The 26,714-nt window shown below is 43.0% G+C and overlaps 1 protein-coding gene across 1 annotated transcript in view; it reads left to right on the top strand.

Moving 5' to 3' along the window:
- MYBBP1A (MYB binding protein 1a) overlaps positions 1-26,714 on the top strand; it is an 88,153-nt gene that overhangs the window by 51,144 nt on the left and 10,295 nt on the right. Inside the window, exons 14-25 of the mRNA XM_056556412.1 lie at positions 3,892-3,976; positions 9,551-9,702; positions 10,598-10,684; positions 10,870-11,019; positions 11,115-11,279; positions 13,320-13,477; positions 18,523-18,657; positions 19,744-19,840; positions 21,124-21,255; positions 21,690-21,758; positions 23,338-23,451; positions 24,673-24,774. Coding sequence (XP_056412387.1) covers positions 3,892-3,976; positions 9,551-9,702; positions 10,598-10,684; positions 10,870-11,019; positions 11,115-11,279; positions 13,320-13,477; positions 18,523-18,657; positions 19,744-19,840; positions 21,124-21,255; positions 21,690-21,758; positions 23,338-23,451; positions 24,673-24,774 — 1,446 coding nt within the window. The remainder of the gene's footprint in view (positions 1-3,891; positions 3,977-9,550; positions 9,703-10,597; positions 10,685-10,869; positions 11,020-11,114; positions 11,280-13,319; positions 13,478-18,522; positions 18,658-19,743; positions 19,841-21,123; positions 21,256-21,689; positions 21,759-23,337; positions 23,452-24,672; positions 24,775-26,714) is intronic.

Below are 26,714 nucleotides of genomic sequence, written 5' to 3'. Positions count from 1 at the left end.
GGGTCTCCCGCTTTGTGGTGATGGTGTTGGAGAAGTCCTCCTTTCGCCAACCCTCTAGGGAGACTCGCTCACCCTCTCCACGTTTTAGGCACTCTTGCAAGCGTCATAGGGGTCAGTCCTCCGACTCATCACCAGAGTCTATCAGGCACCGGCGCTCTCCTCACAGATATCTCCCCTCTGCTCCTGCTCTCCGTTAGCGCCCCCTTCCAGGGGCCATTCTCCTGGTCGCAGCTCTCGGTCTCCAGATCTGCGTACCAGGTCAGCTTCGCCTTTATCCAAGGCTGCCTCCACCCGCTCCCTCTCTCCTCAGGACCTGGAAGATGAGGCTTCAGGTTCTGCTTCTGACTCGGAGGACTGAACTGATACGGCCGGCATTGTGGTCATCTTTGCCTCGGCTGACCGGGATACCTTTCACCTACAGGAACCTGGAACTTCGGACGCAGTTCCAGAAGTTTCCTTTAGTTTCTCTCGTCCCACACCTAAGGCTTTCAGCTCTCATGCTGAATTTGAAACATTGCTGGAGAACGCCTGGAAACATCCTGACAAGTGTTTCCAGGGCACTAAGAATATTCATGCTCAGTTCCCCTTTGCCAAGGACCTCGTTGCAAAATGGACCTCTCCACCAACTGTGGATTCACCTGTCTCCCGCCTGTCAAAAGCAACTACACTGCCCCTGGCTGACGTGGCTTCTTTCAAAGACCTGGCGCACAAACGGATTGAAAATCTGGCAAAATTCGCCTTTGAAGCAGGATGTTCCATACTTCCGGCCTTTGCTTCTGCCTGGGTGTCTGGGCTTCTCAACTCCGCCAAGGCATTCTATCTGGGTCTCCTGCTGAGGACCTGGCGGACTTGGCCCACCAGCTCTCTAATGCTGGAGACTAATTGTGCTCTGCTTCCATGCAGGCCGCCTGTTGTATGGCCTTCGCCACAGGTAATTTAGTAGCTCTTTGTCGTTCCTTGTAGCTCAAGGCATGGGATGCTGATGCTGCTTCTAAGAAGTCCCTTACAGAACTTCCTTTTACGGGGTCTAGACAGTTTGGTAAGCGCCTGGATGAGATAATCTCAGAGGCGACGGGAGGCAAGAGTTCCTTATTGCCTCAGAATAAATATTGCACCACTAGGAGGGCATCTTTTACTCTTCCAGGTCGTCTGGACCACTCAGGTGCAGGACTCCTGGGTCCGAGATGTCATTTCCAACAGCTACTGGATCGAGTTTGCTTCCTTTCCAAGGGATCGCTTTTTTTTGTTCCCGCGCACTTCAATCCCTTCTCGTTCAGGGAGTAATTATCCCAGTTACGTTTTTCAGGTTTTTATTCTAACCTGTTCGTGGTCCCCAAAAAAAGGGGGTTATGTTCGCCCGATCTTGGATCTGAAGCGCCTCAACCAACATCATCTTCTCCGCCATTTCCGAATGGAGTCTCTCCGTTCGGTAGTGGCGTCCATGGATCAAGGGGAGTTACTTTCCTCTGTGGACATCCGACATGCCTACCTTCACATTCCCATTTTTCCAACACATCAGCGATATCTTCGCTTCACGGTTCCATAGGGTCATTTTCAGTTTATGGCCCTTCCTTCGGTCTAGCCACTGCTTTGAGGGTCTTCACCAAGGTTCTGGCAGTAGTGAGCGCCCTCTTGCGGTCATGGGAGGTATCCGTAATCCACTACCTGGATGACCTCTTGGTCAAGGCTCCCACCAGTGCCCAGAATCAGGAGGTCTCAGTCTCACCCTTCAGAACTTATCCCAGTTTGGTTGGTTGATCAATCGGGACAAGTCCAACCGGACTCCCACCCAGTCTCTAGCCTTCCTGTGTCTCCAATTCGACATGGCATCCGCCCGGATTCCGCCGGAAAAACGGCTGGCTCTTTTGACGGGAGTTCAGACTCTCCAGAACCCTTTTCCAATCTCCATTAGATTCTGCATGGAGGTCCTGGGCAGGATGCTGGCGGCCATGGAAGCTGTTCCTTTTGCCCAGTTCCATTATTGTCCTCTTCAACTGCCAGTTGATGACGGATGCCAGTCTCAGCGGTTGGGGAGGAGTTTTCAGGGACCGGACAGTCCAGGGCCTCTGGTCCTCTCGAGAAGCCCTTCTCCCCATAAACATCTTGGAATTAAGGGCAATCTATCTTTGTCTGCGCCATTGGGAGCACCTTCTTCAGGGCCTTCTTGTTCGTGTCCAGTAGGACAACTTCACGGCGGTGGCATTTATCAATTGCTAGGGAGGCACACGGAGCTCTGCGGCGATGGCCAAGGTCTCCAAGATTCTTCTTTGGGCAGAACTCAGAGTTCCGTCCATCTCAGCGATTCACATACCGGGAGTAGACAATTGGGAAGAAGACTTTCTCAGTCGATCCTCAGCCATTCCCGGCGAGTGGTCCCTTCATCCAGAGGTATTCGCGATCATCTGCAACCTTTAGGACACTCTGGACGTAGACCTGTTCACGTCTCGCCACAACAGGAAACTTCCTTGCTTTGTGGCGAAGTCCCGGAATCCCCTAGCCCTAACCACGGACGCCTGGTCCAACTTCATCCTTACCTATCTCTTCCCTCCTCGTCCCCTTCTTCCCAGGGTACTGAGAAAACTCAAAGCAGAAGGCGTTCCCGCCACTCTTGTGGCCCCGGACTGGCCCAGACGGGTGTGGTAAGCGGGCGTGCTTCGTCTAGTATACGACGTTCCACTTTGCCTCCCTCTCCGTCCGGACCTTCTTTCTCAGGGTCCTCTTTGCCACCCAAATTTACAGTCGCTGCATTTGACAGCATGGCGGTTTTCAGAGCCAGAGGATTATCTGCCCAAGTTGTTTGCACTATGATCAGGGCACGTAAGCCCTTTTCTGCGAAGATTTACTACCGTACTTGGCGGTCTTATTTTGGTTGGTGTGACTCTCACTCTTTTTTCTCCAGTCACTTTTTCTTTCCCTCGACTTTTCCTTTTTACAGTCGGGGTTGGAACAACATTTGGCCTTTAGTTCCCTTAAAGGACAAGTTCTGGGAAGACCCCACCCTTCAGGGTCTTGGCTCATTCCACTCGCTCTGTTGGGGCCTCCTGGGCTCTCCGTAACCTTGCAAGTTTGTAAGGCGGCTACCTGGTCGTCTTTGCATACTTTTACAAAATTCTACCAGATTCATAACTTTGCATATGCTGATGCTAGTCTGGGTCGCAAGGTGTTGCAGGCGGCGGTTGTCCAGCTTTCCACCTGACTGGGTCTCTTTGCCCACCCTAGGGACTGCTTTGGTACATCCCACGGTCTGTGTCCCCCAATGGAGCCGATTGAGAAAAGGAGATTTTTATGCTTACTTTAAAATCTCTTTCTCGGAGGATCCATTGGTGGGCATAGCACCCACCCTTTTCTTCTGGTGATTCCTTTTTTTTTTGGTTATCTGTCCGTTGGTGTTTTCAGTTAATTTTTATTCTGTGGTTTCCTCGGACAGTTTTTTGGTAGTCTTCTGACCTGTTGGTTCTCTCTTACTGCTCTGGGGCTAAAACTGGTTAGCTCAGGTGCCTGTAGGCCGGTATACCCTGCTGGGAGGGGCCGACTTTCTTATTACCATAGTGTCAAGTCTCCTAGTGACAGCAGCATATACCCATGGTCTGTGTCCCCCAATGGATCCTCCGAAAGAGAGATTTTACGGTAAGCATAAAAATCTCCTTTTTTGTGATGGGTCAGCCCACCAATAATACTTCATTGCCTTAATTTGTATATAATTGGAGAACCCCTTGCTAAGTAACTGCTTCTATTTTATCCGTATGTAGTTTGCCATCCTTAGAGTGTAAACATTTTCTGGCTGTCATTTCTAGGAATTTTTTTTTTTTTAAAGTACCCATATTTCTAGTTGTTCTGGATTAATGAAAAGAAGTGTACAAACTTTTTGTCTCCAACTTTTCTTTCATTTAGAGTTCCGAAGAAAGCGTGGAGTTGTTAAATGATATCCAGAACTGTCTGGAAAAAGCGCTGAGCAAAAAAGCCAAAAAGAAAAAAGGTTTGTTGTCCCATAAAACAGCTCTGTATGTAATATTTAGACAGTCTACAAAAGTCTATTTTTTACAATATCAAGACATAACATTTTAGCTTTTATTGTGTTTTTTTTTTTAATGTAACTTTGTGTGTTATCATTAAGGCTAGGTTTCCACTGTTTTTTTCTTCTTCAAAAAACTCCTATAACAAGGCCCATTATGCCACATGGAGTTTTTTTTTGTGAAAAAATGCTGTGGCCAGATGTTAGTTGCAAGTCAATAGGGAACTGCAAAATGCCATATCCACTTGGCATTTTTCAGTTAGTTTTTTTTTTTTTTTTTTTTTTTTTTTTTTTTTTTTTTATCCTTTTGGCATTTTTTCTGCTATTTTTGGCTCTTTGGCAGTTTTTCAAAAACAACCTCTTGTTGAGGCTTTTTTTTTCCTGGAAAATCTTGCCGTTTGCCTCTCATAAGTCTATGGGAGTGAAAAGAAAAACGCCATGTAGGTTTTAAGATACAGTAGTGATGGAAAAAATTTGTATTCATTGAAATTTATTTGAAATCTTTTTTTTTTTTATAACAAAATTTCTATAAATTTTTTGAACAGGGATCAATTTACGTGGGCGGGCAGGGAACTAAAATGTAGCCGACAATAATAAAAATGTAGAAAGGGGCCATTTAAATGTAAAAATATAAATGTATTAAACGAAAAATAAATTTTGTTAAACTTTTTATTAGTAATGTTTTTTTAATAATGTGTTTAATAAAGTTTAACTTTTTTCACTTTTTTTTTCTTAATTTTTTACATTTTTTTTAATGTAGTACTACTACTCACAACATGGAACAGGCGGTTCCATGATGGGAGTAGTAGTACCTGTACTAATAGACAGATCATCCCGGGTGTCACTTCTGACACCCGTTGCGATCCTCCTATATAATGTATAGAAGCGGGGCAGCCGGCCACTTCTCCACTTATCCTGCACTGTATTCTGCGATGTGAATTCATGACCATTCATATTTCCCGCAGAGGGCTGTGATTGGCCAAATGGTTCCAGCAAATCACAACTCTCTGCGGGAAATAGGAATAATAGGCATATATGCGTCAGTACAGGGGACCATAGAAGAGCGGCTGGCCGCATCTATACATTATTCAGGACGATCGCAGCGGCTGTCAGGAGTGACACTTGCTGTGATCTGTTCCTTACTGCAGGTACTACTGCTCTTAACATGGAGCACACTCTGATCCTTGCTGGGAGCTATAGTACCTGCATTAATAAACAAATCGCAATTCTGACACCCGCTGCGATCTGTCTATTAGTACAGGTACTACAACTCCCAGCCAGAGCTGTGAAGTCGGAGTCGAGGAGTCGGACGAAATTTTGGGTACCTGGAGTCGGAGTCGGCAAACAATGCACCGACTCCGACTCCTACTAAATTTAGATTGGAATAAAAAATAAAAAAAGCAAGTTTAAATGTCCCAATTCACAAAAAGTTATAATTAATGACTTCTCTACTTTAAGAATAAAGACCAATGCATGAAGTGCCTCACGTAACCGCAAAACGAACACGTTAAGTGACCGTGAAGAAGCATGCTTTTCATGTGCTTTACTATATGGCACACAATGCACAATTAGGAGCGGCAATACTTATACTTTCCATAGTGTTCTGTTCTGCTGTTACAGGGAACCCATGGGTAACCTAGCCTCTCACTCATAAGGGGTTAAGGAAATATGTTTTTTGCAGGACACTTGTATAAGTGAAGGGAATGGAGGGTCAATAGTTCAAGACTGAAGCTGTAAACCATTGGAAAAATTGCTGCCATTCAGCTAAGGCTATAAAAACTTGTAAACTCGATTGTTAGCTTAAAGGGGTACTCCGCACCTAGACATCTTATCCCCTACCCAAAGGATAGGGGATAAGATGTCAGATCGCCGGGGTCCCGCTGCTGGGGACCCCCGGGATAGCACCGCGCTATCATTACTGCACAGAGCTAGTTCGATCTGTGCGTAATGACGGGCGATACAGGGGTTGGAGCACCGTTACATCATGGCTCTGCCCCTCGTGATGTCACGGCCAGCCCACTCAATACAAGTGTATGGGAGGGGGCGTGGTGATCTTCACGCCCCCTGCCATAGACTTGCATTAAGGGGGCGGGCCATGATGTCACGAGGGGCGGAGCTATGACATTACGCTGCTCCGTCCACTGTATCGCTCTGTATCCGTCCCCCGAACTCGCTCTGTGTAGTAATGAAAGCGCGGTGCCGCAGCGGCGATCCCGGGGGTCGCCAGTAGCGGTACAGCGGGGAGAAGATGTCTAGGGGTGGAGTACCCCTTTAAACATGACTATGGGATTCTACTAGGGAAGTCATGTTTTATAATAAATGCCCCTTCCTTGATCCTCCCACTGCCCCATCTTCAGCAGCAGATCAGCACACAAACTGTTCAGTACAGTAGACTGTTGGCTTCCCAGCCAGTAGTCCTGTGGTAATGACAGGTATGTTACCTTTCTTTCCTTCAAGGAATGTATAAAATACATTCGCATATTAATACAGAGGAGTCGGGGAGTCGGAGTCTGAGTTGGAAGTACAGAAAACTCCGGAGTCGGAACATTTATCTACCGACTCCACAGCCCTGCTCCCAGCAGTAGTACCTGCTAAGGGACAGATTGCAGCAAGTGTCACTCCTGAAACCTGTTTCGATCCTTCTGATGTAAATTTCGTAACTCAGCTGTGCTCACGGTTACGAGCCGGGAGGACAACTGATGCTGAGCAGCAGATATACGTTGTATATCTCCTGCCCAGCAAGAACTTGCAGTGAGCCTGCAACGTGTATACAGTATACATATTGCTGGCTCACTTAACCCCTTGCTGAGCTGTTCACTATGCGCCAGCCCAGCAAGGAAAGAGTTAACTTAAACTGCTTGACAGTGTAGGTTAACCCCTTTGGGCGGTATACAGAGTATACAGCTATCTATGGATTGCTGTATATAGTGTATACAGAAGAAGATATCCCCTTACTTCCCTCGCTTCCTGTCCCTGCCGTGTCAATATAGCTCTGCCCCCCAAGTGATGACGTCATTAGGGGCGGAGCTACAAACAGGAGGCAGAGTGGTAAGTATGAGGCTCTGTTAACATTGTACGTTTTGTATAATGTGAACAGACCCTTCTGCCAGTGTCTTACTAGACTGGGAGAATCCAGCTGTTGCTAAACTACAACTCTCAGCATGTCCAGACAGATAAGGGCTGTCTGTGCATGTTGGAAGTTGTAGTTTTGCAACAGTTGGAGGCTCTCTGTTTGGGAAGACATTGCACTATGGGCACTTTCCCCAGCAGAGTGTGCCAAAAAATGTCCTAACCCATTTTTTGTGTTTTCTTTTTTCTTCTCGTTTAAGATCAGTGATTGGAGAGGATTGCGGTGGGTTCGGTGGATTACTGCAGATGGACTAGATATTTTTTTCCTCTTTTCTTCATAAATAAATTTAAAAAAGCATAGGGTAGAGCTGGGTGGTATGACCAAAAATGTGTATCACGGTATTTTTGTAAATTATGGCTGCTTCTTTCCTTCCTCCCCCGGTGTATTGGCCCAGCGCTGCGCTGTCCCCCACATCAGGGGACTAATCATATGTGACCCACGAGCGCTGCTTCTCCCCCCACCCCCCAAAATAATTATCAGCCGCTGCGTTGTACTGTACTATCCTGAGCCCGGGCTGCAAAAATAAACAAAATGAACTTACCTCCGGTACTGGCATTGCGGTCCAGCGATGGCTGGGGATGGGAATGTCACAGAGCAGTCAGCCTATCACCGGCTGCAGTGATGTCCCCCTCTGCCGATTCCTTACATGACAGTGCGCTCAGCCTATCACCGGCTGAGGCGGGACATCGCTGCGGCCGGTGATAGCCTGACGGCTCTGAGAGAAGCAGCGCTCGCGGGTCACATATGATTAGTCCTCCTATGTGGGGGACAGCGCAGTGCTGGGCTTATAATTCATTGGGGGGAAGAAAAGCAGAACAGCGCCCACGGGTCACATATGATTAGTTGTCTGATGTGGGGACAGCGCGCTGCGGCTGATCATTCATTCAAGGGGGTGGGGGAGGGGCCCAACCGGTATTGCGGTATTGGAAAAATTCATATCGTGCCGGAAATAATTTTTCATATTCGGTATGAACAGTTATACCGCCGAGCACTAGCATAGGGTTCTCCGTATTTTTATTTTCAGCCAGATACCAACCAAGCAGCAACAGCCTGACGTTACCAGGGTGGGCGAGGACCATTGTTACTGGCCCTCCCCAGCCTAAATAATGGCAACCTATTACTGCCTAGGCCCAGGAGTGCCATTTTGGATGCTCTGGGCCTGTTGCTATTGGCTCTTACCGGCACCCTGTGGCGATGGGTACCAGGGTAATTATTTAGTATTGTTAGCGCCAGCTGTTTTGGGGGTTAACGCTAAGCCCCGGCTTAGTAATGGATTCTGTCAAGACAGCTTCCACTACTAAGCCTGAAAATTCAAATAAAAAAAATACACATTGGAAATTTTTTTATTTTAATAAACACTCCGCTACAGCCCTCGTTAGCCATTTTATTACAAGAAAAGCAAAAACAGTTAATCAGCAGTAGTCCTCCAAATCCGCCATAATCCTCTGCATACACTGATCTGAAACGAGAAGAAAAAAGAAACACAAAAAATGGGTTAGGACATTTTTTGGTGCTCTCCGCTGACTTCCCAAACAGAGAGCCTCCAATTGTTGCAAAACTACAACAGCCTACAACAGTCTTTGGCTGTCTGGGCATGCTGGGGGTTGTAGTTTAGCAACAGCTGGAGTCTCCCTGTCTAGGAGGACACTGTCAGGAAGGGTTTGTTCACATTATACAAAATGTACAATGTGAACAGAGCCTCAGACTTACCACTCGGCCTCCAGGTTGTAGCTCTGCCCCTAATGAACTAATCACTAGGGGCAGAGCTACACGGACCCGACGGGGAGTGAGCGAGGTAAGTGGATCTCCTCTTCTGTATACACTATATATACAGCTATCTGGAGGGCTATAGGAGCAAGGAGTCCTGTCAGTCTGGTGACGGGATTCCCGGCTCCTGATAGTATACACGGGTACACTATGCCCCCCTGTATACTATACGGCCGGGAAAGGTGAGTAGTGATGCTGTACATCACTCCTCATCTCCTTACACTCTGTGGACCGGGCGCTCGGCATCTGACCCACAGGGTGGTACCTGAAGACAGTGAGAAAACGGCCACAGGGGACAAAACTGGCTTTTTCCACACACCAGGAAAGAACGCCAAAATGCAGGAAAAAGCTGTGGCAGTTTTTCTGGCATTTTTGCTGGCGTTTTTTTAGGTGTAAAAAAAGAAAACTAGTGGAAACCTAGCCTAAATGTTTAGCTTCAAGACCTACTATATGAAACTTTCCATTGAGCTATTTGTTTAGTCCCATGTTTGGTATGCCAATTGTTGCTATAATGCGTTGACTATACTACTCAGTAACTAACCATTAATCACTATGTATATACATTTCATCTTGCTGCTATAATGAAGCGTGATGGCACCTATAGTGCCTTCATGTCTTAACACTTTTTATTTGTTTTTAAGCTTCAGAGGAGCCAGAATGGGTGGAGGTGATGGTTGAAATTCTTCTGTCACTCTTCTCACAGCCAAGCAGGCTTTTCCGAGTGGTCGCTAGGAATGTCTTCAAAAAGATTTGTCCATATTTGACTAAGAATGCCCTGCAGCTGATCCTCAATGTATGTATTCTTGAAATCTCGGCATTTGATTGGTATACTGTGTTAGAAGTGAATAGTGTTTAATTGAAGATTGTTAATAAGGCTCTGCTAAACCTTTCAACATCAGGCTTCCCTGCAATTACCCAGCAGTTTAGCAAAATCCACTGCCCAATAAGAAATAACAAAAACCTATTAAAAACTTTAGACTGGGATCACACACCATGGCTTTCTCAAGAAAAATGTATTGTTCGTCCTGGATCTCAGGAGCTGAACCCATAGTGTCAAACTGATCCACTTTCATTTTACTGGCAGCGACTGTGATGAGGCAACATATCTATCCCCTTAAAGGGGTACTCCGCCGCTAGAAATCTTATCCCCTATCCTTTGGATAGATGTCTGATCGAAGGGGGTCACTCCCTCCAGGCCGGCACCACAGCGTCCTGAACACTGAAGCTTGGGGCTTCCGGGTTTGTGACGTCAAGCAATGCCCCCTCCATTCATGTCTATGGGAGGGGGCGTGATGGCTGTGTACTAGCTGTATTAAAAAAAAAATATATATATATATATATATATATATTTCAATAGTTTGGACAATTCCGCATGTGGCAATGCCAAATATGTAAATTTTTATTATATTACTAATTTTTATATGGGAAAAGGGAGGTGATTTAAACTTTTAATATGGAATGAGGTAATGTAAATGTGTAAAGCTTTTGTCATTGACTGTTAAGTTCACAGTTCTGTTTCAAAATCAAACTGGATTACATCATGGATGCCTCAGATCAAAGTGCAACCAAGATGTTGCAGTGAACAGAGCCTGAATACATGCAATAACATATCTGTGCATTCTAATGTTACTTGCTCAGTCATGCAATGTTATCTCAAGTTCTTTTCTCCATTACAATGTCTATTTAAGGTTTTTGACCCAGAAGAGGAGCACAGTGCAGAAAGTGCACTTGTAGTTACAGATGAGAAGGATAAGAAGCATGCTCCTGAAGATCAGGTGGTTTTCTCTAATCTACCTTTTAGCTATTTTGGTTATTGTTATCTGTAGTTTTTATCTTGTCACAATGCGAAAACTACTTTTACTCCACTCTTTAAAGGCAACAGATCAACTTGTATGTAAAGCATGGCTTCACAATGCAGTACACATGTTAACCAGACTTAAATGTCCATGTTTCTAATAAGGAGGATGAGAGCAGCTCTGATGAGGGCAGTGATAATGATGACAAAGAGAGTGATAATGAGGAGGAGGAGGAGGCGGAAGAGGAGGGTGAAGATGTCAATGAGGTGTTCCGGAGACAGCTGATGCAAGTCTTACAAGGTGGCGGAGCCATGGTAATTATTCCAGGTTTATTGTAAATTTAGGTTGTAAATGTGGATAATGAAGATGGTTATACCATGTGGTGAATATGTGTTTATTTTCATGCCAGGATGGAGATGACAGTGACGATGATTTGGATGATGAGACTATGATGAACCTTGATGAAAGTCTTTCAGCATTATTTGCAGAGCAACAAAAACGTATTCAGGCCAAAAAGGACGAGAAGGCCAAAATCCGTGAAGAGAAGATTTTGAGGAAGGATTTTAAGATTAAGTTATGTAAAAAATATACTTTCTCAGTTAATGTGGATCTGCCCTAATATCAAATGAATCATTGGTGTTGTAGCTATAGTAATATATACACTTACTCTAAGCCTATGTTCACATGACGGAATGTCCGCACTGAGAATCCCCATGCAGACATTCCGCAAACTGTGGGACACTGACATAATATATTAGCTATATAGCATTCCGTGCGGACTCAGCACAAAGAATGAATATGTTAATTATTTGTGCAGGCACGGAAAATTGAGTTTCCGTGCTGGAAACATCTGGCATGGAAATTCCACAGTGTGCAACCAGCAGCAGAATCCTGTTGAATTAAACGGGACTCTGCTGCAGTGGGATCTCTGTGCCAGATTCCAATGCAGAATCTGGCACGGAAAATCTACCGTGAGAACGTGGCCTTAATATTTTAGGAATTTTAAGGGAATGTAGGGTCATCCTCTGATTAGGCCTTCATGTTAGCTAAGGCAGATAACCATTGTAAAATAAGTATCTTGCTCTAGTAGTCTGCTGACATCCAAGCATTACATGCATGCCCATTGGATTTAGGTGCCATCTTGTGCGGGCTCTTGCCATTAATACCAAATGTTTGCTACATGTTTATTTCCCAAATATTACAGTGCCCATTAAATCTTCTTTGGTAATCTTTTTAACCTCCCAGAAAATCCTATTTTCCCTTTTGGATAGTTTTCTTAATTTATTGTAATAATATTGTGGCACTGGATTGATTTCGCCTGCAGTCCCACTGCTGTTCACAAGGTGGCAAGTTCTACAGCTATTGAGGTTTTACAGTACAAACTACTTTATAAGTAATAGCTTTTTCTAACATTTTACTTCTCAAATATGACTAGTAATAATCATCTTTAACATTGTTTTCCATGACACAGCGTAATAAGATGTTCCCTTAACCTCCCTGGCGGTATGATTCTGTCTGGAGATTTGTACCAAAAGTGATACAAATTTTTGCATTGAATTTCACATCTCCCCCAGCCCATTTCACATCTCCCCCCGCCCATTTCACATCTCTCCCCCCCCCCCCCCCCCCTTGTCACATTCCCCCCATCTTGTCACATTCTCCCCCCTCCATGTTACATTCTCCCCCCTCCATGCTACATTCCCCTCCCCCTTCATGTCACATTCCCCTCCCCTTGTCACATCCCCCCCCTTGTCACATCCCCCCCCTTGTCACATTCTTTCCTCTTGTCACATTCCCTCCCATTGTCACATCCTCCTCCCCCCCCTCTTCTCACCTTGTCTTTGTCCTGCAGCATCATACACTAGGTTTGGCGGGCAGATTTCAAACCTAGTGTATTTGCTGCAGAACAAGTCCTTTCCCCTTCAGCCAATCACTGGCTTGAAACCACTACGGCCTGTGATTGGCTGAAAAGGGAAAGGTCCTAGAAGATGAATAGTGAAGAGAGCAGGGACCGGAGCGCACGGAGGGGAAGGGCATATGCAGGGACCGGAATTAGGTAAGCAAAAGGTTTTTTATTTTACTCCTTTTTCCTTTTACACTTAGCTCAGTGTTTTTCTAACAGGGTGCCTCCAGCTGTTATGAAACTACTACTCCTAGCATGCCCGGACTTTGGCTGTTCGGGCATGCTGAGAGATGTAGTTTTGCAACAGCTGGAGGCCCCCTGGTAGGGAAACACTGACTTTTAGTATTTTTCTTTACCTGCTCTGGCCGACCCCGGCCACAGGAGCCGACCAGAGCAGATAATCGCATGTTTTCCCGGGGGGCCCCATCGCTATATCGCATTGCTTTTGCGAAATATCGCGCAGCCCGGCCGGCAACTCTGCAATTCTACCCCGAGCGTGACTCGGGGTTACCGATCCTGGCAGGGAAAATTAACCCCGAGGCACGCTCGGGATAACTGCTCAGGAGGTTAATGTATCTCTTAAATGTATCCCTAAGCAGTTCTTAATTCCTGTTTAGTTAGAAGTCATAATGATCAGTGGTGTGACTCCTATACATGCGCTACCTTTTTCAGGTTATAATGCAAGATTTGTGTTAAATCTTTTATATACAGGTCTTGGACTTGATTGAAGTGTTTGTGACCAAGCAGTCTGAAAGCCCGCTGATATTCAATATTATTGAACCGTTGCTTTCTGTAATAGAACAGAGTATGGGCTCTGGGTCCAGCCAGCAGGAGCAGGATTTCCTCCGTAAAACAGCTGACATTTTCATGTAAGTACATGTATGTTTCAAAGTTTCATTGACAATAGAGAGGTAGATATTCTGATGACTCGTATGTACTCTGTAAAAAACCTCGAGAAGTATGCAAAGACAACCAGGTAGCCGCCTTGCAATCTGCGAGGCCGAGCCTCTATTCTGGAGAGCCCAGGATGCCCCAACAGAAAGTGTGGAATGAGCCACAACCCTGAAAGGAGGAATCTTCCCCTTACAGCGAAGGCTTCCGAAAAGGCAGACCGGATCCACTGAGGCCGTTACGCCTCCTCCCATAGACATGAAGGGAGGGGGCGTGATGTGATGTCACGAGGGGGAGTGGCATTATGTCACATCTCCAGTCCCGAAAACTTCTGATTTCCGAGCCTGGAGACGCAGCTCCCTACATAATGCAGGTGCTGCAGGGAGATTGCGTGGGTCCCAGCGGTGGGCCCCCCTACGATCAGACATCCACTGTCCTTTGGATAGGGGATAAAATGTCTAAAGCCAGAATACCCCTTTAGACGCCTTGATCAGTGCTGATCACAGCATCTAAAGTAAAAGTTGCCAAGTCACTGATTGGGATTGCTGTTCTCACTATGTAATGCTATGCAATAGGCATAGCATTATACAGTTAATGCAATGTAGTGATTGCATATAAAAGTACATTTCAATACTTGGTTGAACCACGTTTTGCTGCAATTATAGCCGCAAGTCTTTTGGAATTTGTCTAAAGACAATCTGACAATCTGTAGGGCAAGACCATAGGTAATAGTATATGAACACTTCGATACTCTGACGGCTTATGCAATCTATAAACTGAACACCATTTAGTTGGTAGAGAACGTTTACATTCTAATGACTGGTGTAGCTATATAACCCATTTGCCTAAATATGAATATAGTGTAACATATAAAATATTTTTTGGAAGCTATTCCTTGAAATTACTGCTGTGTCTTTGCGTAATATTATGTAGCTCATGACTAATCCTTTCTGTGCTTGCCACAGTGCATTCACTAATGATGTCATTAGCATAAAGTAATGGATATCTACATGTTCAGGCAATTTAGTTTGCACTTGTAAGCAGCTGCCTTTGGAATCCAATAACCATCCTTATCTGTCTTTTTCCGCTGTTGGCTTTGGGGAAAATACTGGATGGGGAAAAACATGAATTACTTTGGGAGTAAAGCATCTAAATTTGATGTAATAGTCCTATATGTGAGTTATCTAGTTTACTGTGTAGTAGATGGGTTTAGATTGTAAAATAACCAGGACTGTATTGAGATTGTCCTCAGCTGTATTTGGGGGAAAATGTCAGGAAATGCTCTTGATCTAAACCTCTTGCCTACTAAAAGTACAGATCTTTTGTAAGAGCAACATATTTAGCACTTATGTTTTTTGTATATTAAAAGAAAGTTATATACTTATATATTCCTGCCCAGCAGATGCCACACATTTTGGCACCCTTTAACTTTGCCCTATGAATAGATTTAGTGTACGAGGCAGGAGCACTCTTACCACATAAGTTGCAAGTAGAAGAAAAAACAACTTTCTTTAATTTGTATTGACATTCACAAAGTTTAAAAGAGTCTGTCAGCTCTATGTTAAGAGCTTCAGACATGGGCAGATAGCTGAGAGGGAGATATAAAAAAAAATAAATACATGCCTCTTAGCTGATGGATGTTTGCAAAGTTATAAAATCATATTTTACTTCTAAGCTTGAGTTGTCCATGCAGAGATGTACAGGGCTTGGTACAGGAAACCAAATGGGGTGGGGAAGGGAGGAGGCAGGCATGGCTTCTAAGACTCTTGATCTTAGAAGTAAAACATGATTTTATATCTTTGCAAATCAGCAAGGAGACAGGTATCATTGTATTATCTGCCTAAGTCTGCTGCTGTAAGCAAATCTTGCCCCACTAGACCACCAGGGTCCATTAAAAAGTTCCTATAGATGCCATTTTCAGCTTTTAGGGGTTAATTTCCAGCCGCAGTGATTGCAGCATGCACGTTATTAGCAATCAGCAGAGTGCTGTCAGGTATGGAGCAGGCTCTAGTCAGGAGCCCACGCCATACATTCATAACAGTCCTGGATCCCCTAACAGCACTCGGCTCGCCCACCAGAAGCAGGGCTGAGTGGCTGAACATTTCACATGCCCAGCTGCCGAAACGGCATGTCCTGGCCATCGGGCGATACAATTTCCACAACCCTGTAGTATATTCATCTCTTATGTTTTTATTTTTAATATTGAATGCTCATTTTTTTTTTTTCCCCACATGCTTTACACTGCATTTTCACATTATTTGCTATCTATAAGATAAATCAGTTCCTGTGAAACAGATTTCAATTTCTTCTGGGTTAGAATGAATGGCTGGTTCCTGTGAGAAGTTGTCCTGCAGTCACTGACCGCAGCAATAGCCCTTTGTGAAGTGATTCATGTTGTTAGCCTGCAACCACTGAACTGCTCTACTTTTTAAAGGGGTACAAATGCCCATAGAAAACCTCTCCTGCTATGGACAATTACTGATACGGACAATGGTGTCAGCAGAGAGCACTGTGGTCAGACTGAAAAGAACTATACAACTTCCTGTGGAGCATACAGCAGCTAAGTACTGGAAGGATTAAATGGGCACTCTCATTAAAACAAATTTTTGCTATTGCACTCCTTATGGTAAATAAAAAATATTTCTAATATACTTTAGTAAAAAAAAAAAAAAAATAATTTTCTGTTTTTATTTGTGCTTAAAAAAGCTCAAGAGCACATTTTCCCCCATCTTATACACAAACTTTGGACCGAAGCCAAAACACAGGAAGTGCAGCCTGGAGGGCTTAGGGGTGTCCAACCAACAGCATATGGCAGTTAAGTGTGAGAGGAGCTATGATTGGATGAGGCTGGACACACCCCCCTAAGCACTCAAGGCTGCACTTTCTGTGTTTGGACTTTGGTCCTAAGTCTGTGTATGAGATGGGGGAAAATGTGCTCTTGAGCTTTTTTTTAGGAAAAATTTACATAGAAAACTAAAAAAATTTTTAACAAAGTATATTAGAAATAATTTTATTTACCATAAGGACTGCAATAGAAAAATTAGTTTTAATGAGTTACCCTTTAAGATTTTTTTAATAAAGTAATTTACAAATCTGTTTAACTTTTTTTTAGCACCAGTTGATTTTTCACCGGAGTACCCATTTAACATTCTCAAGTAGTTGAGGGTCTACTTTATACCATATGTAAGCAACAACAATCATGTATAATATCAGAGAGCTGGTTAGCAAGTAATTGACACACCTATGAAAATGAGCCTTAGGCTGGGTTCACACTACATTTTGTCCCATACGGGACCGTATACGGCAGGGGAAGCTGAAAACTTGCGCTCCCGTATGCCTTCGCATGCGGTCCCGTATGTAATTCATTTCAATGAGCTGACCGGAGTGAAACGCTGACTCCGGTCTGCTCATTTTTGCCCCGTATGCGGTTTTCCACCGGACCTAAAATCGTAGTCGACCACAGGGATAAAAGCTGTTAAGGAAAAACTGTGGCCTGACATCCCCTTCCTATAGAGATATTACACTTCTTGTGTTATACGTATATATTCATAGAAAAAACACTAAAAAATTAAACTTTGATAATTATCCATTTTAAAACTGATCCATTATGGATCCAGTGGCCAACACACAAAGAAGACTTGAAAAATAGAAAAAATATACTGCTGCATACAGTCCCAATAATGGGTAATAAATGCAGTCTTACAAAAGATATAGTAAAAATACACTCAAGAGTATTGCTCAATCAGATAATATGGTATAATGAATACCTACCTAAAGGGTGGGTAAAAAGGTAGGGAAAAGATGGGACAGGGTGCTATAGGGAAATGTATACGGCCAATTGGTGCATGCGGCCACTACTTAACACTTACCCTATAACCACCCTACAGCTATTCCTGCCGCTATGCGGAGTAAATGCCCTGATAAGGGCGGCCCTGCTCCGGAACCTAAAGCTAGACCGTCCCTAGAGTGCCCTGATCTAACACAGAGGGGAAAGAGTCTCACTATCTCACTGGGGAGCCCTGTCTGGCTATAGGATAGGGATTGGATACCCTAGGCTATTTGTATTTATATACCAGTCGGAGAGTAGTGGATACTCAGGTAGAGGATATGCGGGGTTACCACCTAGGTTAATCCTACAATGTGGGGTACATATTCAATGTGGATGCGTCCTGTCACCTAGTACTCTTGTATAGGAGATGGAGATATCATACAGAGGGATAGAAAAATATTAGTGTATAAGGGTAAGTACTCCACAAGTTGTAAAAAATATAATTCACAGGAATTGCAAAAAATATGTATATAGTTGGTCAGAGATTCGATCACTAATACCAAGCTGTCAATATAGCAGACCACCTCAAAACCACAATTGGCCTGATATCACTTATATAGTATCTGCATATTGTATAAGAATCAACTCACATATATCCGTCTCTGTATGTAAATTAATCTCCGGTTTTAGCACATGACACAGAAAGTTAAAGCCAATATGCTCAGCCAAAAAGAAAATCCGATAGGTTCTCACATGATGTATATAAAAGAAAAACTGATACTTATCATATTCTGATTGAGGATATACTCTGGTGTAAAGTCCCAACGCGTATATACGGTGATTTGTTATACGTATATCCTTTAATTTTCTTTTTTATTACTCTTCTGTGAACCTGAATCTTCTTCGGTGTACATCACTTATTCCTATGAGTGTAAGTGAACACACCAGTGTGCATTCTCTCAAAGTTCTGGTTTGGGCTCTTCATTAATGTTATATTGCATGCCTATAGTTATGAAGTGCACGATAAAATATTGATCACACCAGTCTTTGAGAATTTACGATTTTGTTTGGTCTGGTTTTCGGAATCTTATAAAGAATTGTAAAAAAAAAAAAAATTCCTATGTCTGCATTACATTTAATTGTACTGTACATATGGGTAACAGAATTATCTAGAAATGGGGACATGTTCAGTGCAGAAGGCTTCATGCAGTCTCTTTGAGGATATTATATTGAATAATCTTTTCTGCACCACAGGAATAGTTTGTGCAAGAGCAAACGGTACTGTAAAGATGTATCGGAGCTCAAGGAGGAATTACATGATATGATGGAACGACTACTTAAAAGAGCCAGCAAGCAAAGCGACTCTTCTGTTGCCCTATATTGTTTCAGGTGAGATGAGCAGTACAGTTTGTAAGTACTTACATACTTATTCATGTAGCTCAAGAGGATTTTCTGGGACTTTTATTCATTAAAGGGGTACTCCGCTGCTCAGCGTTTGAAACAAACTGTTCCGAATGCTTGAGCCGGGAGCTTGTGACTTCATAGCCCCGCCCCCTCATGGCGTCATGCCCGCCCCCTCAATGCAGCCGTCACGCCGCCTCCCATAGACTTGCATTGGGGGCGCAGGGTGAAGTCATGAGGGGGCGGGGCTATGACTTAACAAGCTCCTGGCTCCAGCATTCGGAACAGTTTGTTCCAAACGCTGAGCAGTGGAGTACCCCTTTAATGTCCTGTCGTCAGGATTAGCTTTCAGTATCTCATTGGTGGGACACATGATCATTTATTTACTGTCAATGTCTAGTAAACTCATTGTGTATGCTTTTTGTTAACATTAGTTGTGTATTGTACTTTGTCTGCATGTGTGGCTTTCTTAGGGGAAGGGGGTGTTAAGGTGTTTGTTTACGATATATTGTGTTAAAAATCTTTCAATATTATCATTGTCAATTATCTGATTAAGGAAAAAATAAATAAGTTATATCTATCGATCTTCCTATTTTTGATTGGTGGGAATTCAGTACCTTGCACCCCTTGCCAGAACCATAGCATCAGCATGTACAGTTATAGGAGAAGGATGCAGACAGTTCTGTTCGCTGCGTAGTGACTGTGTGGCGTTATTGCTGTACAGTTGCCATTCACTTCAGAGGGTTCTGAGCTGCAGTAACTAAGCATGGCAATGACACAAAGTAGTAAGCTATCTGCTTCATTCCATTTTACTATATAATGCAGGTTTTATGGTTCTGGTAAACAACTGATCAGTGTGTGTGTGACAAGGGGGGGGAGATGCAGTGTGTAAAATCCCACCGATAAGATATTGATGGAATAGCCTGAGGGTTGGCAATCAATAAAAAGTTCCAGAAAACCCCTTGAGTGCCACGCTTGATTGAATACTGTGGATGAAGACATGTGTGAGCTTGACATGGTATGGTGTGTGTTGCATTCAAGTTGGTATTAAAGGAACATTTGTTTTCTTAACAGTGCATCACTGTACCTATTCAAAGTATTGAAAGGTTGCAAAAAGGAGCAACCAGAGGAAGTAGGAAAGAAAGAAAAAAAAGACAACTCCTCTATACAGGTACATGCTAGGGTCTTTGTAGAATGAGGTGGTATAGTAAATGGGAAGCATGTTTGATTAGTAAAGGAGGACCAATAAAGTTTGCAGCTTATAAAAATCTACATGTAAATCTTCTTGGATATTTGTGACATTAATTATAGAGGTGGCCTAGCACCTAGCAGAAACAGCGGATTGTATTATCTTCTCAGCAATTATACATGGCCGTTAGGGCACCATTTCACAGGGCTATTTGCCGAATATGCCGATATCACCCTGTGTAATAGAGCCAGTTGACTAATAAGCAAACCTGTATATTGGTTGATCAGGTTATTTTGAGTTGCTTAAAAATTGTGACCCACACATTTCCCTATATAATAGGGTATGTGTGAGTGATGGCTGATTGCTGGATTGTTCAGGCGACCCTCCTCGCATGGCACTCGAGCCTTGTAACAGACTATGTAAAAATCTCATATATTGGCACTTACAGTTTACAGTGTGGCTTGCACTGTTTAATACGTATAGTTCCCCTTTAAAAATGAGTTTCAGTAACCAATAGATAGCTTCACCTCTCCCTTTGCTGAGTTATACATATTTGTAGTCCCCTCTGGCTGATGAGATGAATGTCAGGTGGGTGGGATTTTATTTTCAAATGGTGTGATCGGCTAAGTCCTGTGCAATGACCGTACGGGGGCGTGCATATTTAATGAAGGGACATAGCCTAAGTGTAAAGGCATGCCTCTTTATCAGAGTGATTACTGGTTCTTAATCAATAAATGTCCAAAAAAAGGTTATCATTTAAAGGCTTATGTACAATCCACTATTTTAGTCTCTTCTAGTATTAATACGAAGGATATTTATTCCTATAAAAGCTCTACCTCCTCAACATAATGAAATGGGACTTAAAGAATTATGTCATTAAAAACAACTTTTAACATGTTGATCTGAAATGTTAATAGTTGTTGAAAGTTCGGGGTCTTAGTTCTGAGACCAGCTGCGATCAGGAGTTATTAGCTGTGGAAACGGACAGCCTTGCACTGAAATGCACAGCTACATGAAAGAGCTGTACAAATCTTTTCTTTGCAGAGAAATGGACGGATCTCATGGCTGCCTGGGGAGCGGAGCACAATGCTGCCTGTTTCCTGGGCTAATAACTTATGACTGTAGCGGGTCTAATAAATGAGACCCGGCACAATCAACAACTGTTGACATGTCTGAATGACATGTCAGAAGTTGCTTCTAAAAACAGGAACGCTGTATTCTCCTAGCATTGCATTGTATGATCTCATTTTCTTCCTTCTTCTCAGGCCGACTGTCTCGGCTGCCTGAGTCTTCAGAGAGTCATCAAATTGTATGAAGAAGCATTGCAGGGGTTCATGACCAAGAGAAATAGCCCCCTGACTTCAACTATGTTCCTAGACCTCTTCACTCGTTTTCCAGTGAGTACTTTCAGAATGAAGATAGAATTACTGTGTTTAGAATATCTTTTGTCAGTTTCCATTTACAGTACTGCAATACTCATGTAGATCACCAATCCTGTAATGTCTGTGATAGTTTGTGCACCATGGTTACCTCTTGCTGATTCCACTAGAGGACATTGGTGCCAGTCACTGTATTATATATTGGCCTTTTAAATAAAAGGCTGACTGTGTTCGATATAGGCATATAATACTTATCAGCTGTCTGCCCTGGCTGATAGAAGGTGGTCCCAAGCTAGAAACTGCTGTTTTTAATTGTGGTATAGTTGAGAAGTTTATAATTTACTGTATTCGGCAGTGGATCCCAGACATTTTCATTTACAGTATCAAGGCATATGCTTGGTGTTTATTCTAGAAGTTCTCTGTGATTTTTGTATGTTCTTGTTCCATCACAGTTTGTCTGCAGACCACTCTTGGGCATCATAATAAAGTCTGTTAAAGACGGCGCTCGGCAGCATCAACAGGTAACCGTATTTTTGTAGAAAATTGCTAAAATTCTGAATCTATGGCAGTAAATGCTTTTAATACATGAAGTTGGCTTTTTTTTTCCAGTCCGATTTTTAGAATACCCTAAATTTTGTTGTGACATAACCAATGATAAATACTTTCATTGCTTACCCCTGCTTCCCATGCACCAGCTATGTAAATAGTGGACCCCAGCAGTGTCCTCAACCATATGACTTAAGATGGCAGCAGGCTTCCTGAATGGCCACATCCCTGAGAGCCTGCCCTTCAGTGCATGTGCAGAAGCGCATGGAGCTGAAATGGGAAAACCAGGTCACCGCAGCCATCTTTAGCTTTACGTACAGGACACATACCTTTTTGAAAGGTAATACAAACGTAGTTCAACAGCTGCAAGTTCAGACACTGATAACAGTAGCATGCTGTTAGAGAATAGCTATTATATTTGCAAACTTCTGGTATGTCAAAATGTTTGATCTGTGGGATTCTGGTTGCTGAGACCCCTACTGGTTGCATAAATCATGAGGCATTATTTCTTACCGTTTCTGCTTGACTTTCTTTGGAGAGTTGAGTTAGCAGTGTATAGATTCAAAGAAGATCTGAGATCTTTCTAATAATCTGTATACTGCACTGTTGGCTTTCTGGGGATAGCCACATACAAAATCAAGGGGCACAGGGGCTCAGCTAAGCACTAATTAATCTTTATTATCTAAGCAACCAGTGGGGGGTCTCTACTCCCAGAACCAAAAATATTTTTTTTTCTTTGTAAATTCTCACCTACCTAAAATCCCCATTGCTGCTGTTCTGGAAACTCTCAATCCTTGGTCCTCTATGCTGCTTCAAATGACAAGATAAACCTATAGTCACCCACCTCAGCCAGTAATTGGCTGAGCAGGTAGTTGCTGCAGGATGGGAACAACATGAAAGTAGGATAAAGCAGAAAGGACTGGGGACCAGGTGCAGTCAGAGCAGCAGCAGGGGATTCGGGCAGGTGAATGTGGGTTATTCTTTATTTAGCTGCACTCAGGGGCATATATATATATATATATATATATATATATATATATATATATATAATATAAATTCTGGTGTGTGAACATAGCCTAAGGGTAGGTTTACATGTGCCTATTTTCTGCTCCAGATTTTGCTACCCATTAAAGTCAGTAGGCAGCAAAATCTTCTAAAGCAAATCTGCAGCAGAAAATATGCACCTGGAAACAATTCTAACATAAGTTTTTAGCATCTTAGATGTGCAGGATTTTAAGCTGCATATTTGATGCACTGTTCAGTCAACTAGTTTACATTGAAATGGTTTAAGATGCCGGACGAGGGAACCCATCCAGCTACATTCACCCGTCCGGCCTTTAGAAATAATGGACAGCGGATGCATTGGATGTTGTCATCGGTTGCATTGAGTTTTTTCGGCTGGGTTCACTGAGCCGGACATATGTAAACCCAGTCTTACTGATCTTTACTTCTCTGCATTCAACTAGAACAGTTATGAGTTTTCATCCAATGCACAAATGTAAAGCGTTGACACAATCATTTAGTTTGGGGTTAAACCTATATCTTTTACCATAGGCACAAGCATGTGGCCTTCTTCTGAAAGCTCTGCAGAACACCAGTTTAAAGCAGACCCTGTCTCCTTTAGAGTGGCAAGATCTCATCAAAGAGGCAGTGACCCAGGTCAAGGAGGTAAGTCCTATATATGGTAAAGAGGCTATGACTTGTATAGGATAAGCAAAGGGATAGATGCTCATAAGGAATATTTAATGTAAATTTTCACCATTGAGTGCTGATGTAAACCACAGCATCATTGTAATCACTTTGCTAATGCATTGTTCTGGCTGTTGAGGTGCTACGCCTTTCTCCACATACATGCCAAAAATAAGGTTGGTTTATAGATAAGAGCTGCATGTTTGTGTTTTTAACACTTAAGTTGACTATTCTCCCTCTGCGTCGGTTCTGATGACATAGGATTTTTTAGATTCCTGCACAGCCCGGTATTCTGTTGTGATTTACAGGGCAAGCACTTCCCTTTCAGTGTGATGCTTACGTGCCCACTCCAAGAAGTGTTGTCTGCTCAGCTCACAGGTGTTTTACTGGAATGCAGAAAGGATTTCCTTCTCTCAATTAGAGCACATTCTTAGCTGGGGGTGATGATAACTGAAGGAAGAGACATGAAAAACATTTTTGCAGGTTCCTTGCAGTGGTGACATTTCTGGGCTACATGCGCTCAACAGTAATGTGTTTACCAAATCCATTTTACACAATCTTTCTAATTCGGTGTTTCCCAAACTGGGTGCCTCCAGCCATTGCAAAGCTACGACTCTCAGCATGCCTGGACAGCCGAAGGCTGTCCAGACATGCTGGGATTTGTAGTTTTTCCATGGCTGGAGGCACCTGGTTGGAAAACACTGTTCTAATCTATTACTAATCAAAAGCTAATCTAAAGATGTGTCGTCTGCAACTTCAGGATGTGTGCAGAGCCGGGGGCAGTTTTGGAGATTGTGAAGGGTCCCAGTGGTCAGACCTGCCGCAAGAAGACAATTATCTTCATCCTTTTGTATAGGTGATAAGTTGTTTTTTGGGCTGGAAAACACCTTTAACATGGTTAACATTAAAGTAGTAGTTCAGTATTGAAAAACGTATCCCTTATCCTAAGGGTAGGGGATAAGTTTCAGATCGTGGGCGGTCCGACCGCTGGGGCCCCCCCACGATTTCCCGTACGGGGCCACGGCTCTCTGACCAGAGCGGACCGCCCGCGTTCTGAAACTTATCCCCTATCCTTAAGGTAGGGGATAAGTTTTTCAATACTGGAGATTTCCTTTTAAAGTAATGTTGATATAGTATAGATATTCATGCTTAGCACTCATGATGTTAGTGTGTTTTATTATGACTGTATTCTGTCTGCAGACACTACAAAACGTGGAGGAGGTTAAAGTAAAAGTTGATCAAGAGAAACTCATCAAATGTTTTGAGCTGCTGAATTTTCTTATTAAAATAATAACTAAACAGGTATGTATTAATTCTGTATCCTTCCTGTATGGATATTTGTTTTCCTATTCATTTAATGGTATGTTCTGACATATTGGAAGCCAATATGCCGTAGGGATATTTTCAATTTTTATTGGTCTTGTTGCTGGTAAGGGTAAATTTGCATGCTGCAGAATCTACCCCTTTTCAGATGCATGGAGCAAATTTGTACATGAAATCTGTACAATCCATACCCCAAAGGGTCCTTTTTTTGCACTGAAAGTGTTTGTACCAAGGATCATTTGTGTGATTGTTCACGTGTCCGCTTTACTATATTGTTGGCAGCGCATCCTGACGGAAAATTATTTTTAGGCATTTACTAAAGGTGCAGTCCTCAACCAACAAGCATTGTAAAATTTGATCACTGGGCATCTGTCATATGGGCAGTGAATTGAAAAGCCTGTTCCTGCAGACCTTATTTGGCCAATCATGGACTCATGTAAAAAGTATAGTTTTTATAATCATACGTGTTGTATATCCTGTAACTCATTCTGTAATCTACTGAGACCATCCTTTTGGTTTTCAGTAAAAAAATGAATTGTTGGCCTTTTCACAGGATATTCCATTAATAGCTGATTGGACAGCTGCAGCGGCCGCACTACACAGGCTCTAGGGCCAGAAGTAGAAGCTGCATTGGGTTATGGCAGCATAGCTCCCTATAAAGTGAATGGGAGCTGCCATGTCCTGCCACTACAGAGTATGGAGCAAACTGCATACAGCCACTGGGTGCTTTTGGGGGAGGGGGGGGGGGGTGACAGAATAGTAATTAAATACACGAAGTAAATGCAGTCAGATTTATTGTCAAAAGCAACATTTTGGGCTTCATCAAGTAACATACTTAACAGCCCAGTGTAAGGCTGAGACATCACTTTTCTACAATAAATCTGACTCTTTTGTCTATGTGCACTGAGTGTATGTTTATAAGTTTTTATTTCTAAAAACTGTCAATTATAAGTTAAAAGAATTGGATTCCTGACTGTAGAGTTAATGACAGCATATACTGTAGCTAAGATACTATACGCTTCTCATGAGTGTCTTGTGTGGTTCCTCAATATTTTCTGGTTGCCTTTTTTTGCTTAGAGCTGTGAAAAGCTTTTGATACCAGTGTTTCCCAGGAGAGCGGCTGTCTTGCTTTGATGGGTTCTGCCTGCTCTCTGCTTGGGCAGTTGCTACTGCTCATCCTTGGCAGCACTGTGATCAGTCTGTACCTGGTACTGAATTTTCCTAGCCGATTATTTGTTCTTTAACTTTGGGAACCTCTGGTTCTGTGATATGGGATAGCATTTAACCCTTAAAAGCAGTGTTCCCCAACCAGGGTGCCCCCAGCTGTTGCAAAACTACAACCCCCTCCATGCCTGGACAGCCATTGGCTGTCCGGGCATGCTGGGAGTTGTAGTTTTGCAACCACAGGAGGCACCCTGGGGAACACTGCCTTAAAGCATAAGATTCAACCTACACTGCTCAAAAAAATGAATGAACTAATTGTATGAAATACTTTGTCTTTACATAGTTGAATGTGCTGACAACAAAATCACACATGAAATAATAAAGGGGATAAATCAAATAAAATCCCAGGGGAGGTGCATGTAATACTTAACTTTTAATTTTACAAAGTTAAAATCGTCACCAAAAATTAGTGCTCAAATAACCCAAACGAATAAATATAAATGTTCTGGTTACGATATGGATCTTACTCCAGAAACAATATCAAGCATACAGGGTGTCGCTCTCAACGCGTTTCTGCCACTAATGATATAGCGTCATCAGGAGAGACAAAAGACAAAGCTTGAAATACCTTAGAATTGTGGTACTAAGAGCACCCTATAAATAAATAAATAAACCAATGTGACTAAGAGATCACGGCAAGGACTGTCTGTATCAGGCCACTGTGCCGTGGATATTTTCCAGAAAACAGTTCCAGT

This window comes from Hyla sarda, chromosome 2 (assembly GCF_029499605.1).
Source record: "Hyla sarda isolate aHylSar1 chromosome 2, aHylSar1.hap1, whole genome shotgun sequence".
Lineage (NCBI taxonomy): Eukaryota > Metazoa > Chordata > Amphibia > Anura > Hylidae > Hyla > Hyla sarda.
The sequence above is the reverse complement of the archived record's forward strand: the minus strand, read 5'-3'. Positions and strand labels throughout refer to the sequence as shown.